At 28.5% G+C, this 26661-nt stretch overlaps 1 protein-coding gene across 12 annotated transcripts in view; it reads right to left on the bottom strand.

The window, feature by feature from the left end:
• LOC119680779 (calcium/calmodulin-dependent protein kinase type II alpha chain) overlaps window positions 1–26661 on the bottom strand; it is a 50191-nt gene that overhangs the window by 8364 nt on the left and 15166 nt on the right. For 6 of the 12 annotated variants that reach the window (XM_038093759.1, XM_038093758.1, XM_038093757.1 and 3 more), the window contains exons 5-12: window positions 26107–26161; window positions 24936–25261; window positions 24781–24875; window positions 24604–24726; window positions 24407–24533; window positions 16998–17090; window positions 11584–11640; window positions 1324–1392 (exon numbers count right to left, since the gene is read on the bottom strand). In XM_038093759.1, the coding sequence (XP_037949687.1) occupies window positions 1324–1392; window positions 11584–11640; window positions 16998–17090; window positions 24407–24533; window positions 24604–24726; window positions 24781–24875; window positions 24936–25261; window positions 26107–26161 (945 nt within the window). The remainder of the gene's footprint in view (window positions 1–1323; window positions 1393–11583; window positions 11641–16997; window positions 17091–24406; window positions 24534–24603; window positions 24727–24780; window positions 24876–24935; window positions 25262–26106; window positions 26162–26661) is intronic. The other 6 variants (XM_038093753.1, XM_038093752.1, XM_038093755.1 and 3 more) reach the window with 3 other exon arrangements.

Consider the following 26661-nt stretch of genomic DNA (forward strand, 5'->3'; position numbering starts at 1 on the left):
ATGATGTAGTTTTCGCTCTCAGCTGCTAGCCAATAATTATTTTCATAAAAGTAATACGCTTATTCCACAACTATTTTTAATATCAGATCGAGGATTCAAACATACACACCATTTCTAATACTGCCAGAATCTAGTGGACACAGACTCCCTTTAATTTTTAATAAACAATATTGCTGACGCAAAAGCAAGAGATATACCTATATGTTATAGTTACCAAATATCAGGTTCTAAGCTCCGTGTCTGATCAACTCATAACTTAGATGGTTAGAAGTTCTTTTAACAATACTATTGGAATGGAACTATTTGTTTTTATTTATTTTACTATTTCAAATTAACTTTTATATGCAAAATATGTTGATTTAAAATTTACATTAATAAAAATTTCCTGCCTTTATGCCGAATAATTCAGAAAATTCCTGTTTATTAAAAAAAAATATTTTGATTTAAATAGAAACCAAACATACACCTTTATTTAATAGTAGTAACATACAAACAACAACAATAATAAAGAGTTTTTTTATTGTTATAACATTTTCTTTACTTCTATGAACTTTTCTACCAAAATAAACTTAAATACTTTTTTGGAGGGTTTTTGGCTTGCCTCATATTAGAATACATAATATAGTAAGATTGGTTAATACGTTTACTATATTAGTAAAAAAATAATAAACAAAAAGAGAGTATTTAAGTTTTCTGGGTAAATCAACTTAAGTGGACAATACAAATATCAGTCAATGCAAAAATAACGCAATTCTTTTAAACTTAATATTTGTCCGTTCATGCAACTACAAATATAAATGCATATGATTTGATTAGAACTATTTAGTCAATAGTCAGAAGACAGAAGACGCAACTTTGGTTTTTTACACAATTTTGTTAAATAATAGCGCTGTATTCATATATATAATATTAAAAGCTGTATAATATAATATTGGCTGTTCTTCCTGTTTTATCACAACCAAAACAATATAACTTACAAAAAAATTGAAACGAACATATATACTTTATTATATTTATAATATTGTATTATAGACATGACTTATCTGTATTGTAAAAATCGCTACAGCTACCAAATGCACTCCGCTTTAGTTCACATAATTTAATGCATTCGAGTAATTATATACAAAACTGAATATCAATTCATGCGTTTTTAGCAAACTTGACTATGACTAATTTTAAGTGCTTGGATTTTGTCATGCATTAGGAAACGTGATTTTTTAATTTTGAGGTGGTATTCATTTCATATTTAAAATTTTTTTTTTTAACATGTGCAGATTTTTAGATTATATATTATGTTAAAATTCATAAAACTAGTCTACATACCTGCGGCAGAGCATTGCGAGTTCGATGACAATTGTTGACATGTCTTCGCTGGGCACACTATCCGAATCTCTAATAAGTTTTATATTTAATTTATTAAAAAAAATTTTAAACAAAGCTTTGCTAAATTTTTATTAATCCAATTGTGCTCTTAAATTATTTCTTAAAATAAAATAAAAAGTAAGTTTAAATTGTATTATTCCTATAACATAATAAATATCATAAATAAAAATTTCATTGAAATTAAAAATATTTTAAGAAATAAAATCTTGTTTGCAGTAAACATAAATTCATGACGTGGTTTGTTGTTCAATTTTATAATTTTCTCTTTCAATCAAAACTAAAAACTCCAATCTGAATGTTTTCTTTTCATCAGAAAACAAAAATAAACATTGCAGTAGGCCTATTCTTTTGTAAGAATGTCGCAAAAGAACAACATAAAATAAGCATTACTTTTGATGGCAACTCTGGCAAAACCAGACATTTTTTGTTTTGATACCTTCAGGTTTATATATGCAAATACACAAATACACATATTTGCAAAACACAAATTTAAAGTAAAAGTTTCGAAGTAAATAATAATTTTTTAATACTAACATAATAAGTAGAAACTACGAAATATGATAAATTAACTAAAACATATGTTGACAGTTAACCGGAAATCTTGTACGTATTTCCACGAATCATTCGTAATAGACGAATTTTTAGTGTTGGCAATCATGCGATTTGAGCTGCTTATTAGTTAAGCGGTTTCAAAGGAGTTGAACTAATTAATCCAGCAGTGTTGTTGTTTTATATGTTATTTTTAAAACAAGCGGTTTTTCTGCGACATGCTTACAAAAGAATAGCCTTAAAATTTTAATAAACTGTACATATCCGAAACACTTTAAAGAATTTTCAGTGTTTTTGTTTCACTTTCACAAAATGCAAGTACAAATATTTAGGGTTCCCGCAACTACTTTTTTCACTAATGAAGTGCACATATGAAATTTCAGTACGATTTTTTTACGAACGCAGTAGATTTTTAGAGTTCGTGAAGAGTTTCTAATATGTACTGTTGCGATTTTATTTACGTACGTAGAGAAAGTTCTGTTTGCATATGTAACGCATGTATTTTGTTTGTCTTTTTAAACAATTTTAAATATGCAATTCTTAAGATTTTTTTAGGTGATGTATTACGTATAAATATTTTATAACAAAATAGGTCATTTGTTTTTAATAATAATAAATACTTAAATATGTACTTCTTTATGATTTTAAATATATTTCATTATATTTATATTCTAATATTAATTACATAATAAAATACCTTTAAAATATTTCTCCTACAAATTTATACCAAGATTCATTATTGGAGGAGACAGCCTGAAGCCGTAATTGCTTACTGATTATGAAACTAATTATAATTATCACTCACTTCGTTCTCCTACATATTAACCTACAGATAGCAACATCTTATGCGAATAGACTCTTTCATTACAAAAGGAATATCTTATAATTTTATAGCAACAGAAAAGAACATTTAACATTGGTTAAATCTTCTACCAACCTTCATTGCCATCAAAAAGAAGACCAAATGAAACCTTACCAACAAGTACACAAATTGGAATCAATTTAGAAAAAATAAGAACTATATAGGCAGACTTTGAAAAATAGGTGGAATATACATTGAACAAATATGTACGGTAGCCACTGATGTTACTTCGAGTTGAAAAGAAGAAACTGCCTAGGAAGTAATATATTCAGTTAAAATCAAGGATTTATTTAAGGAAACCAAGACATATAACACAAAACCAGAAATCTGTCCTTATAGAAAGCAATTCGTCTTTTTAACAGCTAACTTGTGGGTTAGAAAAATAGATAAGAAAGCCAACATCTGGTCAAAGTATTTCAACCACACAATATTTCTTATAATATTATTACTACACTAGTATGTAGCATACTTATAAAAATAGCACAAGAATCGATAAAAACATTAATTGTAAAAAAGCGGCTGGAACTGATGAAATCTATCCTGAAGAATCAACAGAAAAATCAATTGCCATAATAACATATGTACATATTCAATATCCCAGACTATCAAGTCTGGGATTTAGCAGTAAGCGTTCGACTATTGATCAAGATTATCAAGTTACTGAAATGGCAAAAAATGCTGTTGAATACTTCTCCGTAGTGCATGTAGATGTGTCCTAAGCATTTGATCGCGTATGACATCAAGATCTTATATATAAGATAAACAATATGCACCCGGCCTACCGTTACCAACTCCTTGAATAATACCTATCAGAATGGATATCCATTGTAATATATGAAGGCAAACATTTATAATATTAAAGTTGAAGTTCCCCAGGGAAATGCACTAAAACCCAAACTCAATCAATTCTATACATCTGATATACTTACAGCAGGACAAACATTCATCGGAACGTATGCGTGTGACACAGAAGTTATGACATCACACAAGAAGCAGACACAAATAAGCATCAAGTGTCACTAAACAGTCGCAGCACTGACTGGAAGATAAAACTCAATGAGTCCAAATACACTCATGTGACAAATACATAACGTCATATGAGCGACATTCTGTTCTGGTTTACATCTGAATAACAGGTCTAACTGGAGAAATCGTGTCAAACATAAATCTGAACAAATCAAACACAAGAATCGACAAGTGTGATGGTTAATTGGACCTCCAACTAACGGTATATTATAAAAGACTAATCTATCTGTATGTTTTTAAATCAATGTGAATGAATGGTACTCTTTTGTTGTACATTTTGTTGTGAAAAAGAAAAATGCTGCTAAAACTTTTTGTTTGTTTCAAGACATAAGTAATGAACTTACACCAATTCAACAGACTAACAATACCGTTAAATTCAACTTAAACAGAAAAAGGATTTGCAGAACAGCTAAATGTCCAGTTGAACAGGGAATAAAATTAATTTTGTTTAAATTTTTCAATAATTCCACAAAATTTCCTTTTTTAGAAATATTAGATAATAAACTTAATTCCATGAAGCAGATAATTGGTAAAAAATATATAGTGTACAACTAAAGACAAATTTAAATGTCTGAGAAATGCCTGAATAGAAGTAAATTGCCAGCAAATTAGTAACATAAATAAATTTTTTGTACAGAGCGAATGATGCAGATGTAAAGTCTAAATAACATAATAATAATTTTTTTTCAACAACAAAATATTTATATTTTTAAGTATGTATGTATATTTTGTTCAACAAAAAAGGGATAAGCTTTTAAGCCGTTTTTGCATACGGTCCAGAGAACTGCAAAGAGTCAAATTTTAATACCCAGAATGCACTCATGAAAACCGAGTATAAATGCGTATAAATGCATTTCTCATACGTCACTTATATGCATTCACACTCACCAGAGAAATAATTCATAAGGTTTTTGTGTCGAGTATAAGAGTTAAGGAGGAGTATCTTATGAGAAGAGTATAAATCATTATAAGTATTTTCATTTTTATGTATGCGTCAGATGGAGTTAAGTGTACGAAAAAATAAAGTTAAAGTGAATACAGCTGAAACTCAGGTAATGTCTCGAGTGTTGAATATACATTGAAGCTTTCTGATAAAGTTCTATTGCAATAGTTTGCACTATACTATATATAAATTTGTTGTCATCACAGCTTACAGTTAAAACATTATTATCAGACACATGCTGCGATATGTAGATCGTAATATAATTCGAAATCTTTGAAATAAATTAAAAATGTATTTATATTAAGCTGGTAAAAATATAATCACTGTAATAATATTTAACATATAACACTTATTTATATATATTTTATTTTGTGCGGTGGGTGCTGACAACGATAGAGCTGTGGCAAAGCTTTCTAAAATTTAAGTTCATAAAAATGTTAAAAGATTTTATTTGTTAAAAATAATTTTTTTTCAGCTCCACAAAATTAAGCATTGTTCAATATATATATTTATTATATATTTTATACTCTTCGATCGGAATTGACTTTAGTATGAAGGTCAAAGTCTTTTAATAGATCGAGCCTTCTGAACATTTGAGACGCATTCATTGGGAACCATTTTTATCAAATCGTAAAGGGTTAGTATTTTTCTCTTTTTCGTCACTTCTACGTTTCTTCACCAATCAAAATGACTGAGAAGCACGACCGTTTCATTTAGAATAATTGCAACATATCATTATAATGCTATACTTTTGACTTTTGTGACACAGAGTGCACACAGGTTTTTACTTGTCAAAATCTTCGTCAAAATGTGACTGATCTTCTTTAATGTGCCTCACAGAACCATAGTGCCCACTGCAAAGAACTTTTTGTTTTATTTTTGAAAACTGGACCCATTCAAAAGATAAATTTTGCGATTTTTTAATTTCTACTGACATATCTATTTATTTATTAATGGAAATAATCTTTATCTACTTTATAGATATTTTGTATCTACTTGTGGAGTCTTCAGAGAAGTCATTGTTGCTTTAGTTGCTAGAAAACTAAAAACAGGTTCCAAGTAAATTGGACCTTAAAGTATAGTTTGCGATGTAACTGTAAGAGAAGTCGTGAATATAATATCAATGCAAAAAATAATATGAATGCATATATGGATAACTACGGATTATGAGTCTAATCTTGCAGATATATTTTCACTATAATACTTAAAAATACTTATTTATAGAGAATACTACAGTTGTACTGCTATAAATGCATGATTTCTGAAAATTTTTTTTTAAATTGTAAGGGTTAAAAAAGTGAAAAAACCAGAAAGAAATTAAATGGAATTTAATACTTTTAAATTTTTATTGATTTAGTTAAACAATACAATTATTAAAAACAATTTCGTCAATGATAGTTTCAATATTTGTATATGATAATTGAAGATTGTTTAATACTCTACTAAAAATTTACTAGGTAGTTTTGATTTCAACACAAATTTTAGTACATTGCTTGAATATGTTAGTGTAACTCCTTCATAAGGACTTCGGGCTGTTTTTCATTGATTTAATCGTTATTTAAATACTCTTTTTGTATTATCGATTTTTTTGTCTGGATATGGCCCCGTCACATAATGTTTTAAAGACAAGTCGTTGTCTGCAACAAAGTAATGTAGAAAAATAATTTTACTATTACTATTATGCTAATTGTACAGAAATGCTGTTAACACTACTCTAGCTATCAAGCTATTTACATTACAGCATGAGTGCTATGCATCGAAATTATAATTAATATGATATATTTGTTTATGTTACATCATTTTCGTTGTCCTATATAATTAATCATTTGCTGTCCAAACACAGTCAGGCCCAGATCCGAAAAGAAAAAAATTTAAAAACAATTTTAGCGCAGCGACATCTATAAGTAATTGATAGTAGGTGAAAATTGTGCGTTTTATCTATTTGCTGTCAAAATTTGAGCAAACTTTTTCATATTTCTATGTTATAACATTTTGCGTGATGTCAATTTTAGAGTGAATGTTAAACTCTATTTGAAATTTGGTAAAAGTGGAACAAAAACGTAAGAAATGCTAAAAAAAATGTGTATATCCATCTCACGGGTTCTCTGTTCCATTGAGAAAACCAAAAAACCTTTTTTCACAGTTTGACGAACGTCGTAAAAGACTAGAGAGTATAGCATTGCAAAGATATGCTAAAAATGTCCCAAGAGCGCACGTAAGACATGGTTGTCCTTGTAACTGAAGAGAGATAATCACGCTGTTAGAAAAGTAAAACAATAAAGCTCAAACGGGCTCTTATGTGGCATCTCTAAACTGCAAGTGACAATGAAAGGAAAGGAATGAAAGGCTTTAGTTTCATCTCAACCAAAAGCCTTCACATATTGAAAGATTGTGTAGTATACTAGTACTCTGATTATGACTACAAAAATGAAAACGAAGTACCAGTGAAGTTTTAAATAATTTTTAATCATAAAAAGAATAACAAACAATTGTACTTATAGATAATTAAATAGGATTATAAAAGAAAATTTTGTTTCCAGTAAAGCTGAATGCTGCAACTTTAACAAATTAATTTACTATAATAGAGCAGTATTCCAACTGTTGAACAAGTTTCAACAGTTGCTTTTTGTTGAGATGTATATGGTTACTAACTAAAGAATGGAAGATTCTGGGTTCCTTTCCCGTATCCTACATCTGCCCAGAGCAAACCTTTTTAATCATGTTAAATGTAACTAAAAATTTATCTGTCACCTCACATATGGGTTCATACAGCAGTTGGGTTATGCAGTTATTTGGATCGTTATACCTGTAACAATCATTGTGAACTATTATTGAATCTCCAAATTCGCAAGTTTATCCGCACCATTAATACAAATAATTCTCGCGCTGCGAAGTACTCACGAAAATTGGTAATATATTTTTAATAATATTTTTAGTTTTTTATCTTCAAAACTTTACTTTTTCAGTATAAATAAAAGTTTGGAAACACTACTTCAGTAACGTGTCTCAAAAAGAATTGTTGTCCAAAAATTGTCACAAAAATAATGACGATATTCTTCAGTGAGCTTAAAGCCCTGATATCTCTAAAAGTAAGCTATATTGACTTGAAGCACAGTAGAAAATGGCCTTAAAACCGCAGACTCTACTAAGATCTACTATGAAATTGTCGTACCTGGGAAAAGCAATAAGTATCGAAATTTATTATTACGCAAGTACGTAATTTATAATTTGTGAAATATAAAGTAAACTTTATAATAATACACTGAAATACTTATTATTATAATACGTATTTAAGCTCGAATATACGAAACTTAGTAAAGGCACTGAAAGTCTAGCCCGCAGGCATTACAACACGGTTTATACAAGTTTAATTGAAAAACATTTTTTTTTGTTGAAAGAGAAAATCTTTTATCTTTTATTTTATGCTTAATAAATAAATGAAACTTACGTTTATGGTGTATGTAGAACAAAAAAAAAAAAATAAGCAGCAACACATCCTTCAAATGTATGTGCTTAGTAAACTGACAACGCAAGGAATAAAAAATTATAAGTAAATAAATTATTTACTTACTGAAAATTTCTTTAAAATGACATCATACCCCAAATATAAATATTTAAAAAAAAAAAAAATTAAATAATATAAATATATTATACGAGTACATGCATAAAATTTCTTTTAGTTTCTTAGCGAACTGATGTTAAAAGCAAAAATCAAGCGAAGCTAGTGACTATTCGAAGTAACATAGTTGTAGCTTTAACTTTATTGAATAAAAAAATCAAAAAATTTACAGAAACAAAATATATTGATTAAAATAATTTAATAAGAAAAAGTGCATGAAATAAGCACAATAAAATAATATGGACTTTGATCTGGGTCAAGAGGAGAGTCTTTGAGATAATTAACGGAAGAAATTTTGATCTTCTGTTCGGTTACGATTTTTTGGTACCAAAAAAGATATATCATTGCCGCATTACTCCAAGCCACTGGGAGTACATTAGTCCATTAATATTTATTCTATCTAAAATAAATTCTTTTTTAATGGAGGTGTTTTCAAATCTCATTAAAAATGATCAAAAATGAACAGATTATAGTCAAAGGGGTTCTTGCTTGATAGCAATCCATGGATAGTTATGACCACCAAAAAATCATTTTTTGAAGAAAGGTTCACATATATTCTACTTTTTGAATATTTGTGTTATAATGAGTACAATTGCTTTAAGATCCAAGTACAATACCTGTATCTTAAGTTTCTGTCTGTACAGTTATATTCACCATATTAATTATTTTTTTCTACAAGTATTTAAATACTTATACAACAAACTTCGATGATACAATTATTTTCTTGTTACGATTCTGATTTTCTGGATAACACAAATTTTATAGTTCCTACAGAATAAAACAAATTATTAATTATTTGAAATTTATTTTAGTTAAAGTCAGGCAATATATTCCCTGCATTCCCTGCAACTGTATACATTACTATCAATGTACTGCCTTTAAATAAGAATATTTTCACAGATGAAATGTGAGTATAGAAGTCAAGTCTTTGTTAAAGTCAATAAATATCAGTTTCAATAATGATAATGATAACAATAATGATATTTTGCGAGTACAAAAATTGAATACGAATATTTATCATTTAGCCTACCGTAGTAGTAATTGAATATTTTTTATAATTTGTATTTCAGTAGGAAGATTTTAATCTGTTAAATTTCGATATTTCAAAATTTCAAATATTCAGTGTTTTACTTGGTGGTAGTTTGAAGTTTATTGGTTCGTTATGTTTGCCTAAAAATCTACTACCAGGATTGAGAAACCAATTAGTGTTGCTGTTGTTCAAATTTATTCCACATTAACACCCCTTAAAGCATTTTCGTTTATTCAAATCAATTTATGTTCTAGTGGACTTCTGCTCTGGGTATTCGGAATATAAAAATATATTTTAGCAGGATTACTAAAACGAAGTATTAGGCATATAAAATGTGCATTGCTCTTCTATAACACGATCAATTTAATTCTTTATTAAATTCTCTATCAAAATGTTCTTGGGTCTTGGTCAAATATTAATACTATACGAAATGAATAAATAATTATTTATTTAATATAAATAATTACCTACTGATTTCTCTTTGAGAAAGGATTTGTATTATATATTGACAGAGATATATTAATACTTTTACAGTTGGCTGAAAACTGAACGAGTAGATTATATATACACACGGTGGGTGTTTAAAACTACTCACCAAAACGATTTTGATAAAGTCAATATCCAGTTCTGGATTAAATAAATTATACTTAGGTATCTTTAAACGAACAATTTAAAGCTTATATCAAAAACAGATGAATAATATAAACAACATACAATAGATTTAAGTAGTACAAAAATGTACTAAGTAGCTAAAAGAGAGCACATCGCAGCTACGAATATTTCTGTTACACCATTAGTGTATTCGGCAGCTCCAAACTGTGGCAAAAAACAACAAGTAGCTCTCTGAAAGTCGCTTATATATACGCCAAACACAACACTACTTTCTCTATCTAAACGACTAGTTATGAAGTGGTCAAACATTTTAATGACTGCAAAAAAAATGTTACCAAAGCGGTAAGCGATCTATTGTGAACGTTGAACCCTCATTGGAAATTTCAACGAATGTTCCAATCCATTTATTAAAGTTGGTAAGCAAAAATTCAAACAAAATTAAAAAGTTTGAACAGATTTGAAAGTAGTGGAAACAAAATATTTTAAAAATATGCAAAATTGAGGAAAATAAATATTTTAAAGCTACACAAAGAATTTTAGGATGAAATGAAAAAAGTATAATTGAAAAGAGCTTTGAATTTTTTAACTTATTAGTTGCTAACAAGTTAATTCAATTATATATATATATATATATATTATAAGTATATATTATATTCAAGTATAATATTCTAAACTATAGTTTAGAAAATTTTCTGTATTGTTAACATTGCTTTTAATTCATTATTCATTTTCAATTTTATATTAATTATTTATTGTATATGTATTTCACTTAGCGACTTTAGCAAGTAACTTGTTGTTTTTTTGCCACACTTCGAGGCTGCCGAATGCGCCTAATATTAAAGACTTCATATTCGTATAATTAACCTTAAAAAATTATCCACAGATTTTCTTTTACAAATGGTTTTAGTGAGAAATTGCGAAAAACAGCCCAAATTTAAAATCGTAAGTAAATTAAATGTTTCACAGGAATAATGGAAACCCAATGAGATTTTTGATGCTTTGAATTGCTCAACAGAAACATGGAGCACGCAAACTTCAGAAACATTACTCACAGAAAATAAATTTTTGCATTCCGGTGTTATATTCTCACAGACATATTTCTTAGGAATTGGCTTTTAATATCACAAGAGTTAATGGTATATCCCAGAATACAGAAAAATTTCGAACTCAGAATACAGAAAAATTTCGAAGTCAGTATTAAAAAAAAATATCAGAATAAACTTTTATTTATTGTTGGCTTTACACAGTTTAATAATTTTTCAGCGACATTTTCTAGCATAAATAAATAATTACATATAAAAAACAAAACAAGTAAATATAACCGAACATAATTTTCGGAAAATAAGTACGAGGGTTGCTCCGTACTACTTTATGGCAAGAATGTGTTAATAGCGTATTGTATGTGTGTTTTGAAAGCAATAGCGTTTTCGAACGCTTTTCTTTTTCGGTTTATATAGTTTTTTTTTGTATAATGTATAAATGTGGTGCTATGAAAAAAATTAATTTGTAAAATTAACTATAAGTTGATTAAAAAAATTTATTTTTTATCTTTTGTTTACCTTCAGGCTCTTTTGATATGACAGTTGTGCTTCGATCAACAATTCCCTTTTTATCTTCTATAATTAAAAAATATTTTCAAATAAAAGAAAAATGGATATACAAAAAAATCAACTTTATAGGAATTATTTATATAATAAACTTAGTTTTTAAAAAAAGTGTTAATGGAAAATAACTTTAGATCATAACATTTATGCATTGATAAGTTATGTATTTATTTACATTTATATATACATAAAAACTATTATAATTTATAAACAGGTGACATCTTAAATAAAGGTTTCAATATAGTAATAAAAAAAAACCAACATCACAAAATTAGTTATTTTGTATCTATACATAATAATTAATTTAACATTAGTAAAAGTATATTTAATATATCTTTTAATATGATTCATTAGTTTGTCTTTTTAACAATCTCATTTTATTTAAATAATAACACTTTCATAATTGCGATTTTAAAGATATAAAAGGATTAAATATAAAAGGATTAAATATAAAAGGATTAAAAGACTCTAAAACTCAAAAAAAAAAATTTTGAATGTATCAAAAAAATATTGAATTAAAGTCTCTTTACGCGTTTTAATGCGTCAGAAATATAAAATCAGAATATAAAATTTTTTGCTGTATAAAAAATTAATTATGACTTACTGAGATTTTAAAATTTGAAATAAAAAGTAGAAAAATTAATAAACTGAACTTCGTTCAAATAAGTACTTATAGTGAGATCATCTATTGGCAATAACATGCGTTGGTAAGGTAGACCGAAGTTATATGTAGTATATTTGATACAAATAACACTATCCGACAAATTTGATTTTTTTCAAAAATAAAGTAATTTTAGAAGAATTATGTCCTTTTAAATCCGAATATATCCGTAAATTAAATTTGCTCACTATATGATGATTTTGGTATGTTTAATGAAGCCGTATTTAAATTTCCAATATCGAAGCCGTAGGGCCCTGTTTACTAGATTTATTTAAAAATTTATGTACACCAGAAGTAATAACACATATATATACAGCAGTATTTGTTTCCTCCATTTTTGTAGTCGCAATAATCAGTTCTCGCACTATACATTAGGGCGGGTCAATAATTTTAAAGCGTATAGGAAAATTATACAATTATAAAATATCATACAATATTCTTTTTAGTAAATCTTAAAATGATGAATGTGCTTATGAACTTGGATTTAATATCTTTTTATGATTCTGTCATTTTAATTCGTTATTTGATTCCAACTTGATAAAGTAATAGTCGAAATTATGCAAGAAAAAAACAAACTATTTTGAAAAATACACCGACTCAACAATGACTGTAGACATATTACATCTTCGTAACTTTTACTAGTTATATGAATATATTTTAAAATGTACTTTAGGTACCTACAATTTTGTATTAATTTTACTTAGGCATCAACTAACATACTGACGGCTTTTAATTTGTTATTTGTGTGCGTTGTCAGATATTACTCCAAAAATCAATAGAACCTAATAACACAAACATTTTCATCTATATATAAAAGAAGTCAATCGCAGTATAAAAATTATTTTTTATTTAAATGAAGCGCACTTAAACCTCCGAAAAAGAGCTGAGAAAGTAAAACCGAATATTAGTCGAGCAAAAATATTCCCAAAGAAGTACAAATTGATATTGAAAATTAACGCTACTTTTATTTACTTTTACTTCTACTTTTTCTTATTTATACTGTATTAACTGCTAGGTTATTACTATGCTACAGCAAAAAGTGATCCATGAGGAGTTCTAGCCAAACTATAATCATGATATACGTGATCAGAGAAACAGTACAGCTCAAGAGATTAGTGCTATCTTAAAGACATACTAATAGTAATACTAATATAGAATTAATAGTATTATTAGACAGTAAATGATTGCAGAATGGGTAAGAGCATACGTTATTTTGTACTTCTGCAAAAGGATGATTAGAAGAAACTGGAGTATTTACCATAAAATTATATTATGGATATATACTCTTCGTTTGACACAACTTTTTCAGCTCTTCAAACTCTTCAAAATTTCAAGTTTGTACAGAATACTAACAAAAGTAGCTTATATTTTAGTTATAAATAAATCTAATAACTTCAAACTTTATCCTTAGCAAGACAGACTTTTATATAAAAGTCTATTTAATCTTTAATCTCGTCCGAGATTTAATTTTTTGTAATAAATATTAATTTTTATAATGTAATCGCAATAAAATTTTATCCTACAATTGATGTCATATAAATATATGACATAATGATTCCTCTACTTAAATATTTTTGCTTTTTAGTAAATTAAAGCAAATTTGGTAAAATTCATTCAAAATTGTGTGTATCGGAATTGGGAATGTCTATATATAATACCTTAACTATTTTAAAGTCGCTTTTGTTTTTTAAGAATTCAAGTTTTTATTCGATCGTTATTTTTAGTATATTTCTACACGTATTCGCTTTTGACTTCATCAGAATTTCTAATATTAATTCTTAAAAAACAAAACAAATTTTTGTGTTTTTGTATATAGAATTTTTCAATATATATGGAAGAAATATATCTTGAAAACCACTGCGCAAATATTTTTATTCTTAATTTCGGATTTAAAAGGCTTAATATTTTTGTAAAGACTTAAATTGAGCAAAAGTTTAAATTTGTTGAAAAGTGTTATTAATGTTGATCAAAATTTATTATTAAATTAAAGAATTTAAAGTTATAACTTAATTAAAATACGGATTATTATTTACTGATCAGTAATTTTAGGTATTTTAGGTCAAAGTATTCAAATTTACTTTAGATGTAATGAATCAGTTTTTCATTTGATACAATAGCCATAATTTTTTTTTTCAGAGTAGCAAAAAATATTCACAGCTTACGAAAGAAAACATGTGAAGCAACAACAATGCTCTTAAAATCTTTAAAATTAGATTTTAATCGCAAAAAATTTTGAGTCTTAAATTTTAGTGCAGCCAAATTCAAAAATCAGTTTATTGTGAATGCATACTGGATATATTTTGCAAAACTCCAGTTGTCTACTAAAATCATATGAGCATTTCATTTACTAATAAATTCAAATAAATAAATAATTTAAATATATAAAGTAAAAATGTTTACCCATTACAATTCTAATATTTATTTTGGTTTCTTTTATTTAAATTAATTAATTTTTAGTGTTTACAATTTTTATGTTTCATGTTGTACACAACATGCCAATTTCTTTCAACCAGACTTTATGCTGTTTTTTTACAACTCTGAAAGAAAAAATTACGACTATTGTCGATTTATTTTCAACGTTTAATGAAGATTTTTTTAACAACAAATCATTGCTAGGTATTTTTAAACTGCCTTAGATAAAAATTAACGAATTTAGACGAATTTATAAATGAATACGACTATTTTTAATAGGACACAGGTTTTCTAATAAGAAATATGGGTAGTAACCTAACTACTAGATAGAAAAAACCGTGACTCCGTTGGCAAGAAATCAAAATGCACTTTGACTACTAATGATTTAGTTCATTTAAGCAAGATTTGCAATTTTAGAGAAACAACAACGATGTAATTAAAATAGACAAATCTTATTTTATTTAATTAATTTTCTCGCGAAATTTATGACAATAAACACGTTAAACCTAAATATTTGTGCATATTATTTATACAAAGTAGTTGACGTCGAAACTCTATAAAAGAGTATAAAAGAGAATATATTGCAAGATTATAAAAGCAATAATTTACTTATTTCGACATTTTTAATATTAAAAAAAAAATGGTGTAATTCCAATACAGAAAATAATTAAATTAACAGGAACATTCAAACGCAACACGGTAACGGGAAAGGTGATAACACATCAAACGCTTAACCAACGCTTCTTAATTCGATCCCGGTAAAATTCTACAATTGAGCTGGTAAAGCACAAACCTCAAAATGAAAAAAATTAAAGTTTAAGTAAAACTTGTATTTCTATTAATATTTTTTATGCATTATAAGTATTTATCGAACACTTCAACGCTCAAATTTAATTTTAATTTTGATGCAAAACTTCGCAGTAACAAGAATCAGCTAAAGTTTTATCAGTACCGAAAGAATTATCAGATCTAGGGGTCGATTCCTGAACTATGCAAATATTTTTAAGTATACGCAAACGAAAAACTTATTTCTCACCACAGTTCACACTTTCTAGTAAAATACATTTCCTCAAGTGCTAGTGCCTTTTTCGTGTTAAATGTGAAATTAAAATGTGGTGAATATGTTTTTGACAGCGTTGGTAAAGAAATTTGTATTTTCGGTAAAAAAAATCAGTCATTGAAAGTAAGCAAAGCAAAAAAAAGTCACATATTATATTAATTACTAAGAGCATTATAAGTGAAGTTAATAATTAATAAAATGTTACTACGACGAATATTCGATAGGTTTTTTTAATTATTATTGGACTTAGGTCGTTAAATTAACACATAAAAATTAAAAATATTGTTTTAAACAAAAATTCCACGTATAGATTTGTGTTAAGTATTTAATAATATTAATAAATTTTAAAATTTATTTTAATATAGTTTAAACCATCTTTAATTTTAATTATCGTTACAAAATTCTTTATTACTTTCTATAAAGTTCACGAGGACAAACGTTTGTTCCTTGCTTCCTTTTTTTGTGTTCCATTTCTAACACATTCAAAAATAATAATCTTTTTTTTGAAAAAAGCACTGTCTCTTTTTACTGTGAAAGAAAGAAATAGATAAAAGTGTAAACTTTTTTGACAAATAGGAATAGTAAATTTAATTTGCACAGTTAAGAAATTTATCCCCGACGTCTTAGTAGTACGTTTACTCAAATATATTGTAGTTTTAGAAAAAAATATATATTCATAAGATTTTATCACTTTATAGAATTACCGCAGATGTCTGAATACCCTTATTATCAAAGTTTTTCCAGAGCAGTGTTCTTTGGCACACAACACTTAACATAGACCTATTTTTCTATAGAGAAAAGCAATAGTCATTTTAAAGGGATACATTTTATATTGGACTATTTATGTATATATATTTTTTGTAAACATAAAAATAGAAATAAAAAAACGACAAAGATGATTCAAAAGAGTTTACGTATTATATATTTTAATAGTTTAGACATTAAAACGTATTTGTAAAAACATATCAAACAAATGTGCAAAAAACAGACTTAAAGGTATTTACAACAATATCTACTAAGGCGGATATGCATATTTATTGTTAAAAACTTTTTGACTTAAACTGATAATGTTGATAAAAATATTCATAGAAGTAAAAGTTTTCACTCTCATAAGTGCCTCTGTTTTAAAAATATTTTTAATATGGTCAAATATAAAAATTAACCGAATACTATATACGATTACATGTTTAAATGACTAAAACTCTATGTAAAGAAAGAATTTTTGTATTCATTTACCTTTTACATCATCATCTTCAATTGTAGTGCTAGAAGAGTCAGTCGATTCTTTAACTTGAGATCCTTCACCCTTTTTAGTAATCATGCTTCTACCTTGAAAACAAAATTATAAACAAAAGTTAAATATTATGAATTATATATATACATACGTAAAATATATTAAAAATAAAATTATTAAATAAATCAAAACCAGTTCTATTACAAAATTATAAAAAGAATATTGCAAGGAGATGTGGCTCTTTAAAAAAAAATTTAATATATTTTTTTGTACAAAAATGTTTTTATGTGCATGACAGTATAAATGAACTGAAGGGGGAAACCTTAAAAACTATATGTTTCCCAAAAAAAATTATATCCTAATTTTGAGGCTATAACCTAGAAAGTTTCATAAGAACACTTTTAACTTGATAACGGAAATATTGGTTGGGACATTTGACTGAGTGTCGTCACAAATTTTTGGATATAGGTTCATCACAAAGTAGGTGTGGTACAAAATGTGTGAATTTCGAAGGCACTTACCGAAGTCTTCGACAAAGTTTGGCACGAAGGAAACTGAAACTTTATGTAAAGTTTTGGAAACTTGAAAAATATTTACCATACAATATATCCTCACTTATCAAAAATTACCTCTCAAATAGAAGAATGGTTATAAAACAAAATTATTTTATCTCCAATGCATTCCTCATTATGGACGGTGTACCCCAAGGTATTGTACTGAACCTATTGCTCTACCTAATTTTCACAGCAGATATGCGAGCCAGTGACTGTACAACAACATCAATATTTGCGGACGACACTGCCATACTCAGCCACAACGACGACCCATTCACAGCTACAAAATCAGTTCAAGACCACCTCAACAAACTGCAAAAATGGCTCGATCTCTGGAGAATAAAAAATTAACGAATCGAAAAGTGCACACATAACCTTCACTCTACAACTAGACACCTGCCCTTCCCTTCGTATTAATGGGAAACTATTTCCCCAATGCAATGGTTCATAATACTTAGGAATCCAGAGGAACCCAGAGACTCAAAACGAACTATATAAACCCGGCTATTCTCAGAATAATGCCCGACATGGAAACAAAGTTGGACGAAGCTTTGGCTAAGGACAATTAATTATCTATTTTTCTCTTCTAATACATACAGATGATATATATACGTACAGATGATATATAAATGATTTTGCTTTACCCTCAATCGGTGAAGATCTTCGAGTTAGTTTAAATTGTTTGGTTGCCTTCTATTAACTTAAATTATTAATATAACTATAATTAATTATTATTAAAAAAAACAAATCGACACACACCATCTATTTGTCGACTTCAAAGCTGCTTTTGACACTACGACTAGAAGCACACTCTATGCCGCTATGTCTGAATTTGGTATCCCAGCAAAACTTATACGGCTATGTAAAATGACGTTGAGCAACACCACCAGCTCCGTTAGAATTGAATGGAAGAACCTCTCCGAGCTGTTTGATACCAAACGAGGTTTCAGAAAGGGTGACTCCTTGTCGTGTGACTACTTTAACCTAATGTTGGAAACGATAATTCAGCAGCATATTTGACCGTAGTGTCAAGTCTGGTTATCTTCTTTTTTCTAGAGAAGTCTAGGGTACAATCTATTGTGTTTTGTTTTTGAGTGCCACTGACGCACCCATGCGACATTCATGTCTACATTTGATCTTAAAGCCATATTCAAAAGTAAACTGTCCAAAGCGGTTGTTTTGAGCATAGATAAGAAATTTCTCTTATTGTGCATCGCTAAAGATTTTTCTGTTTGTTGAACTTTGGATTGTAATGTTTATAAGATCGGTAAGTGATCAAAGTTTTAATTAAGTAGCACTTTCATATTTTTACTGTTGATATCTTTAACAGAAAATCGAGTAAGTTTGGAATTTTTGTCGGGTCATACCACACACCAGCCATATGCGTTTCACCATAGAGATTTTAGTCGGATTTTCTAGGTTTATATCTAGACTATTTCGTTTTATAATTGACGGAATGTGTTGCCAAGGCATTTAAAATATTAATGAAATTATAATTGTTGATATAATTAATGGATCCTGGATTCTTATCTCTGATATGTGGTTGATATTTAGAGTTCTTAGATGTTGTAAATTATTGTTGACCTTTCCTGCGCTCTCGTCTACAAATTACTGAGCAAATTCTTATCTAGAATTTTCAGATTCTTATCTAGAAGTAAGAGACAAATACCTTAATGAATGGCAACATCGGTGGTATCATTCTCAAAAAATCAAGATGGACGCACTGGCGAATTCCAAATAACTGGAGGAACTAGAGACTTACGGTTCAGGCCGGTAAGTAATCCGTACTGCCAGTTTTGTTCAGATGAAATTGAGAGTCCCGACCATATAATTACAGACTGTATAATATTCGTAGATACTAGACAAAATCTAAAGATACTAATCTGGGAAGTTAGTCTTTCTTTTATGGTAAAGCAGATGTTGGCAAGCACTGAAGACTAGAGCCTTTATAAGTGCATAATGTCTAAAACAATAAACATTGTTAAAGCAGACGTAATACTTTGTACGCAATTAGAGTAAAAGCACGCTGTATGTCCTTCCAACCTGCCCTGTGAAGGAATACCTTAACTGGTCATACTGCAGGGATCTCCAAGAATGTGGGGTGTTTTTAGTCTCTAGGCATGTATGATGTATGCAAATATTGCGGGCTATTTGTATCTTTAGAAGATGTTTTCCTCCAGGTTCTATAAAGAAAGAGGTAGTACTTGGCATCTGCGTTTTATACTGTCACGTTTTCTATGTGAAGATTCAATTTTAAATACGTATTTAAAATTATATTGAGTATATATTTTTATTATTTGAGGTTTAATGTTATATAGCACATTACTACAGGTAGTTTAATTGGTTCTGGTTTGTTTAAGTTTGTTCGTTTAAACAAAGGTAATTTTTTTCTTATTTATAAAAGTAGTGGTTGAACCTATATCCTCTAAGAATTTTAATTTATATAGCCCTTTAGTAATTTCAACAATCGTTAAATCGGACTTGAGACTGTCGATGGAAAATTTTTTATTTTACAATATAATCGATTTCTATTGATTCGGATTGACATCTTCTACTATGTTAACTCGTAATTTCTACTGAAGATTTTACTGATAGCGCCATGTTCTTGTTTTGCTTCACTTCCATCGACTTAATAATATTTTGAAGGTTCTTATGAATTTTATCTGGTCATTACTTTTATATGGCATAGGCTGCGGTCGAACTTTTCACTTTTTCATTGGTGAGCTCTTCACCAAAGACAAAATAACTAAAGAAGAAGATAATTCGCGTAGTGCACCAAATATTTACAGGAGTTTTGTGAATTTAGGAGAATAATTCGCATAATAATGGTTAAGTTACCAAAATTTTCGAAAATTTTCTGAATTTAGAGATTTGCATAATAATGCAATATTAGTTATGTTAACAGGTTAAACTTTGTGTGTGGGCTTGATGAAGGCTTTTTGTTTTATTTTGTTTTATTATCGTATTTAGAAAACATTTTTATTCATCTACGGCGCTCATCATGTTAACAAAAATACACACTTTTATTTTGTAATTTAAGTTATTGGAAATAAACTAGAAAACACTTAGAACGTGTGCGAGCTAGGCTAAGTTGATGCTAAACCAAATGGGATTTTCCTTAAGATTTTTGGCACTGCACACATGTAGCCACTTAGTCCAAAAAAGTGTGCAAGTTGCATTTTGACAGCTTATATCAGCTGTGAATATATTTTGATTTCAGTACTTTGTTTACATATTTTACAATAGCGGAGGACGTGCATATTGTTCAATTCATTCAAATTCATTCGCGTAAAATTAACTTGACCCGCTGTATTAATTTGCGTAAAACAGCTGAACTTATACCGGGACCTTCTGGTGCAGAAGTTAAAGGCGTTTGTATAGAAGCTGATATGTACTCATTGCGTGAGCATCGTGTGCATGTTACTCAAGAAGATTTTGAAATGGATGTCGCTAAAGTTATGTAGAAGGATACCGAGAAGAACATGTCTATTAAGAAATTATGGAAGTAACTTTTAAAATTTTTATATATTTATACACCGATTATCATAAAATGGTTATTGATTTGTAATTGAATTATTTCTTGGATCTTCACAATTAAAAATTAAAAACTTAAAAGAACATTCACGTATTTTGTATTTGCTAATTTTTAAAATGAATCAGTAGAATCAGTATCAACTAAACTAATGTTTGGAAAAGTTGCATAAATAAAAGTAGTGATTCTTGACTCAAGACATCCTGTAAACCAAAAAAAATACTCAATTAGGGTGTTCACGTGACACTGGTTATCGGGTCATGTGGTGATAAAATGAAAAATAACCTGTGTGCACCGTGAACACACTTTTACGTAGGTTATCTGGTAATTTTTATACAATCAGCTGTTCTTTGTGTTTGTCGTCAGTACAAAGAAATTTAAATATCAAAATGTACACAAAATGCTTAAAAAGAGTATACAAAATCAAATTATAGACGCAAAATTTTGCGTTTTTGGATTTTGGTAGATATTGAAAATGGGAAATAAATAAGTCATATCTATATTTTTATTTCGCATAGACCATTTTAACTTACTTTTGAAAATTCAAATGTTTGTTTACAAACAAAACCAAATGTTAGTGATTTTAAATTCGCAGTTTGTGGTTTCATTCGATGAAATTAATCTTTTTTTTGATGCCATTTATACTATTTTTCAACACAGCAAATAACCACAAATCCACATAAATTTGTATACATAGGCAGGGGTCGTTGGTTATTTTTAATCAGTGCAGTTTATTGTTCCGCACATAAGTAGATACCCACATAACCCGATAACCAGTGCCCCGTGAACACCCTAAATGTATTTTACAAACAAAATATTAAAAAATTGTATTTGTTATGAAGACAACAGCATACGAATATTATTATTGTCAGTAACATCCCAACACGTTTGATCATTTGTATCAATAAGTTTACTATTGGTATTAAATGATAATAAGGACGTACACAATCAACGTGACCACATTACAAAACTTCCAAGATTGGCTTCTTTGACAAAGTCAAAAATATCTTTTTCATGTACAGCTTTTTATACTACATCATTTATCGGTAGCTCAGTAGAATGAACTACCCAACTAAAGGCAAGTTTACATTTCTGTGCACTTTTTAACTTTGGCTGCCAAAGTGGATCAAGTTGTGTTACGTTTTCAATATACATATATAAAAACAAATAATATCGAACACAAATAAAATTATGCAAACGTCAAAAATTGCCAAACAATATTGCCAAGTCAATGAAAACAAATTCAATTACTTTTTTGGAAACAGCCACTATAATAAAATTTTATCAAATAAATGTTTACAATATTTAAAAAAAGGCAATGAAAATTTTAGAAATTACAAATATTTACAAAATTTATTGCAAATGCTCATAATGTATAATATATGCAAAAAGTGGTGACTTTTCGTTTAAAAGTTTTCTAATAACAATGATTAATTTTTTTAATACAAATAAAACAAAACGTTTTAATAAAATTATTTTTTATTGCCACTTTCTATATTCAAATATTCATTTAAATTCACGTATGAAAATTACTGACATTACATTACTGACACAACTTAGAATTTCACTCATTTAGAACGCAACTTAGCCTAACTCGCACACGACCTTAATATATCTATTTTTTCGTATATATTTTATGTATGAGTAACAGTTTTTTTATTAATAAATTTTTTTCTTAAGCTTAATAAAATGCTGAAAATGTTAGAAGCATTACATTAAACAGAATCTAATAGTACGTTTCCACTGGCAGCGATTGCTAAGTAAATTTCATTAACCATATAAAGAGTTTCCGTGTTTTTAAACTTACTAAAAAAAATATTGTAAGTAAAATCAGACCAAAAATGTCGAATGCAACATTGCAAATTATAGAAATGATCGAAATTTGACATATTTGATGAATCTAATGAGGGAAGTAATGAATCAAATTACTATTATGACAAATTATCTAGTAAATCTAGTGTCTAAACAAACTTTATGTTCATAAAGAACGTCTTATGAAATATCAATTGACTGTCACAGGATTCTTCTCAACTAAAATTATTTCTATCAAAAAATACTATAGATATACTATTACTCTCAGAAACACACTTTACTATGTATGTCTACAACGAAAAAAAAAGTCTTCATTATATAATATTAAAGCTGGAGTAGCACTAGACATTACACTCAGTCTAATCCTTCATCTACTTATCACATACGATTTACCAAAGACAGTAGGAAGTTTAATTGGCACATTTGGAGAACACACAGCAATCCTGGCGAGTGCTAGTGATTCCTCTGAAGCCGCTTCTAAACTTCAAGTTCATGAAGTTTTGATTATATGTCAAGATGGTAAAAGCTTTGGCGAATGAAAACAAATGAAACAAAAACTACTCATGTCACATTTACAATGAGAAGATACACTTGCTCCGAAATTAAAATTAATAATACAATTATCCCGGGATCAAATAGCGCAAAATAATGGGCTTGCATTTTGATACATGTCTGACATGGAAAACGTATATTTTAAACAAAAGAAAATCCCTAGGGATACAATATCGGAAAATGTTTTGGCTACTGAGTAAGATTTCCAATATCTTTAAAAAATAAGCTTATTTTATACTAAAGTGCGCTTAAACCCGTACGGACCTACGGCATTTACCTATGGGGCACAACCTCAACATTCAACAACAAAATTCTTCAAAGATTCTTCTGCTTCTTCTCCAGTTTAAAACTCTAAAAGAAATGTTAATTCCGATGAAGTAAAAAACGTAGCCAGAAAATATCATGAACAGATTAATCCTAACAATCTGGGTTCGAATTTGATGTCGCCATCGAAAGTTTGTTCAAAGCTGAAAAGAAAAACACCGTTCCAGATCTTATAATAAGATTTTAATTTAAAAGTAGAGTTACACACTAAAAAGAGAAGTACCTAAATTGTAAATTACCATACCTGAAATATCTTTTATTATTATTTGACAGAATACATATAAATTTTAAAAATAAAACACGAAAAAAATGAAAGGATTTTTTTTAAATAATTTTTTCATAAAAGTAGTAATGCAATGGAATTTGCAGAATATCAGAATAGATTCACACATTAAATAGAAAAATGAGGTTTTCAATATGTACCTGATGTTATCTATACTGTTAGTGTCGAAAGAATTCTATTGATTGTGTGTATATGTTCACATACGTCAAAATCGCGCAACAAAATTATAATGATATATAAAAATATATGATCAAAAAGAAAAAATCTCTATAGTTTGTTTGTATTGTAGTAACATTAAAATTTACAAAAAATATTTACGATATAAAAACGGTAAACTACAAATTGTTTACTTACTAGAAAAGTTTCTAGTGGCCAACATTGTAGTAAGAATAGCTCCTTTGAGTTTACGACGAGCATTGAATTTCTTGAGGCAATCAACAGTTTCTTGACGATGCACCACCGATGCGACCCTTTCTCTTTGCTGTTAACAAAAAAAAAATTAACAATCAATTCATTCTTGAACACAATTATTAATAATTATAAATACATACACAAATCCAGGGATGCTTAAGTGCCTCCGCCGCAGTTATTCTCTTATTTGGATTAACAGTTAACATTTGATTTATAAGATTTTTGGCCTCTGGTGTGACAGTGTCCCATTCAGGCGATGGATACTAAAATAAATACAGTTAGACTTATATATTTATTTAAAAAAATAATTGACACACATCATAAGCGCCAGCTTTTATCTGTGAGTATAATCGATGCTGGTCTTCATCCCAAAAAGGTGGATATCCAACAAGTAAAATATACAGAATAACACCTACAAAAAGAAACAGTTGATATAGTAATTAAAAACGTAGCATACATTTTACGTCTTTACCACATGCCCATATATCTACAGATTTCCCATATGGCTCTTTTTTCAAAACTTCTGGTGACAGATAACCTGGTGTTCCAGCAAATCCAAACCATGCTTGATGATCTCCCTGAACTTCAATGGCTAAACCAAAGTCAGCGAGTTTCACAGCTGCACCCTTTGCCTTACTTGCTAAGAGTAAATTCTCAGGTTTCAGATCACGATGCACCACACCATTTTGGTGGCAGTGATTAACTGATTCCAATATTTGTTGAATACAATGTGATGCATCCGCTTCTGAATAGAATTCGCGAGCAACAATATCTTCAAATAGCTCACCACCAGTAACACTGCAATTGCAATGGTATTTGGAATTTGGAATTTGTATATGCTTTTAATTTTTAATAGTTTATCGATTTAAATTATTATTTGTCTTTTTTTTTAAGCTTTTTATATATACAGAATATACAGAATTAACTTAGAGGTGACAATTAGAATAAAACCATAAATTTTGATTCGGCAGCAAGCAATTAATTTAATGAAATTCTGGTATCCGTTAGGACTCCCAAGAAAAAAAAAATAATAAAAAAAGAAGAGGACACCCATAGCAAATGTAACGAGTAATTAAAGCAGTGAAGATCTCTTATTTAAATTGTTATGGAGAAATTCCGACAACTAAAAAATAAAAATACCGAGGCTAACAAGTATAGAAATCAATAATTAATTTAAATATTTAAACGGATGAACAAGTTAAAATTGTTATGTTGACAAATTGCCTTTATCAAATTCGTTAAATTCGTATTTAAAGCCATTAGCTCATTGTTCTCTTCTTTAAAGAAATCTGTACAAATTCATGATATTTTCAAAAATCAACACACGTTTTCTATTTCAGTTTTTGGTGAGTATGCAATTTAATTAAGAGTTAAAAACTATATTAAAAAAATTTCTATTCTAATTGTCACATATAGGTTTATTATGTGTATATATTCTTTTCTTTATGGTTGCTGGGTGCTCCTGTACTCAGATATACAGGAAATTATTGTATACAGGTAAAAGGATGAAGTATGAATCTCAATAAACAGTAGTCAAGTCATTTTATATGTAATATTATCCAAGTCCTTAGTAATATATTGTTTAATATTCATTGCTAACAATTAATTTTTTTAATAAATATATCAAAATTTTAATTACTTACAGATCGAAAACCAAGTAATGATAATTTTCTTCTTGTATGCTATCATGGAGTCGTACTGAAATAGAAAAAGCAGACAGTTATATAGAACTATAATAAGGAACATAAATTGTAACGAAACACATTAATTTTAAGTAATATATATAAAATAATATATGTGTTAGGTGTAGTAAAAAGAAATCCATTATTTTTCCAATAGATGGCTTTATCTGGTATCTGTACCCCGAGTTAAATAAATCCATTCGGGCTACGCCAAATGGAGTGAGAAAGCTAGGATTTCGTACTAAAAAACTTGTGACGAATTTACATGAACTTCATGGACCGAAAACAGTAGTAGTCGAACTGCGGTGACCCGGCTGAAATGGTGGTCAAGGCAGAACTGATGGTCAGGAAGGTTTCGCTGTGTGTTTGGAGGGATTGGCAGGGAATCATCTACTATGACCTGCTCTCCTACGGCAAAAGTCTTAATTCGAAACTGTACACGTACTGTCAACAATTTAATTGTCTGAAGGAAGCAATCGCCCAGAAACTGCCATCTTTGTCCAATAGGAGAGGAAT

Source organism: Teleopsis dalmanni, chromosome 2 (genome assembly GCF_002237135.1).
Source record: "Teleopsis dalmanni isolate 2A chromosome 2, ASM223713v2, whole genome shotgun sequence".
Taxonomy (NCBI): Eukaryota; Metazoa; Arthropoda; class Insecta; order Diptera; family Diopsidae; genus Teleopsis; species Teleopsis dalmanni.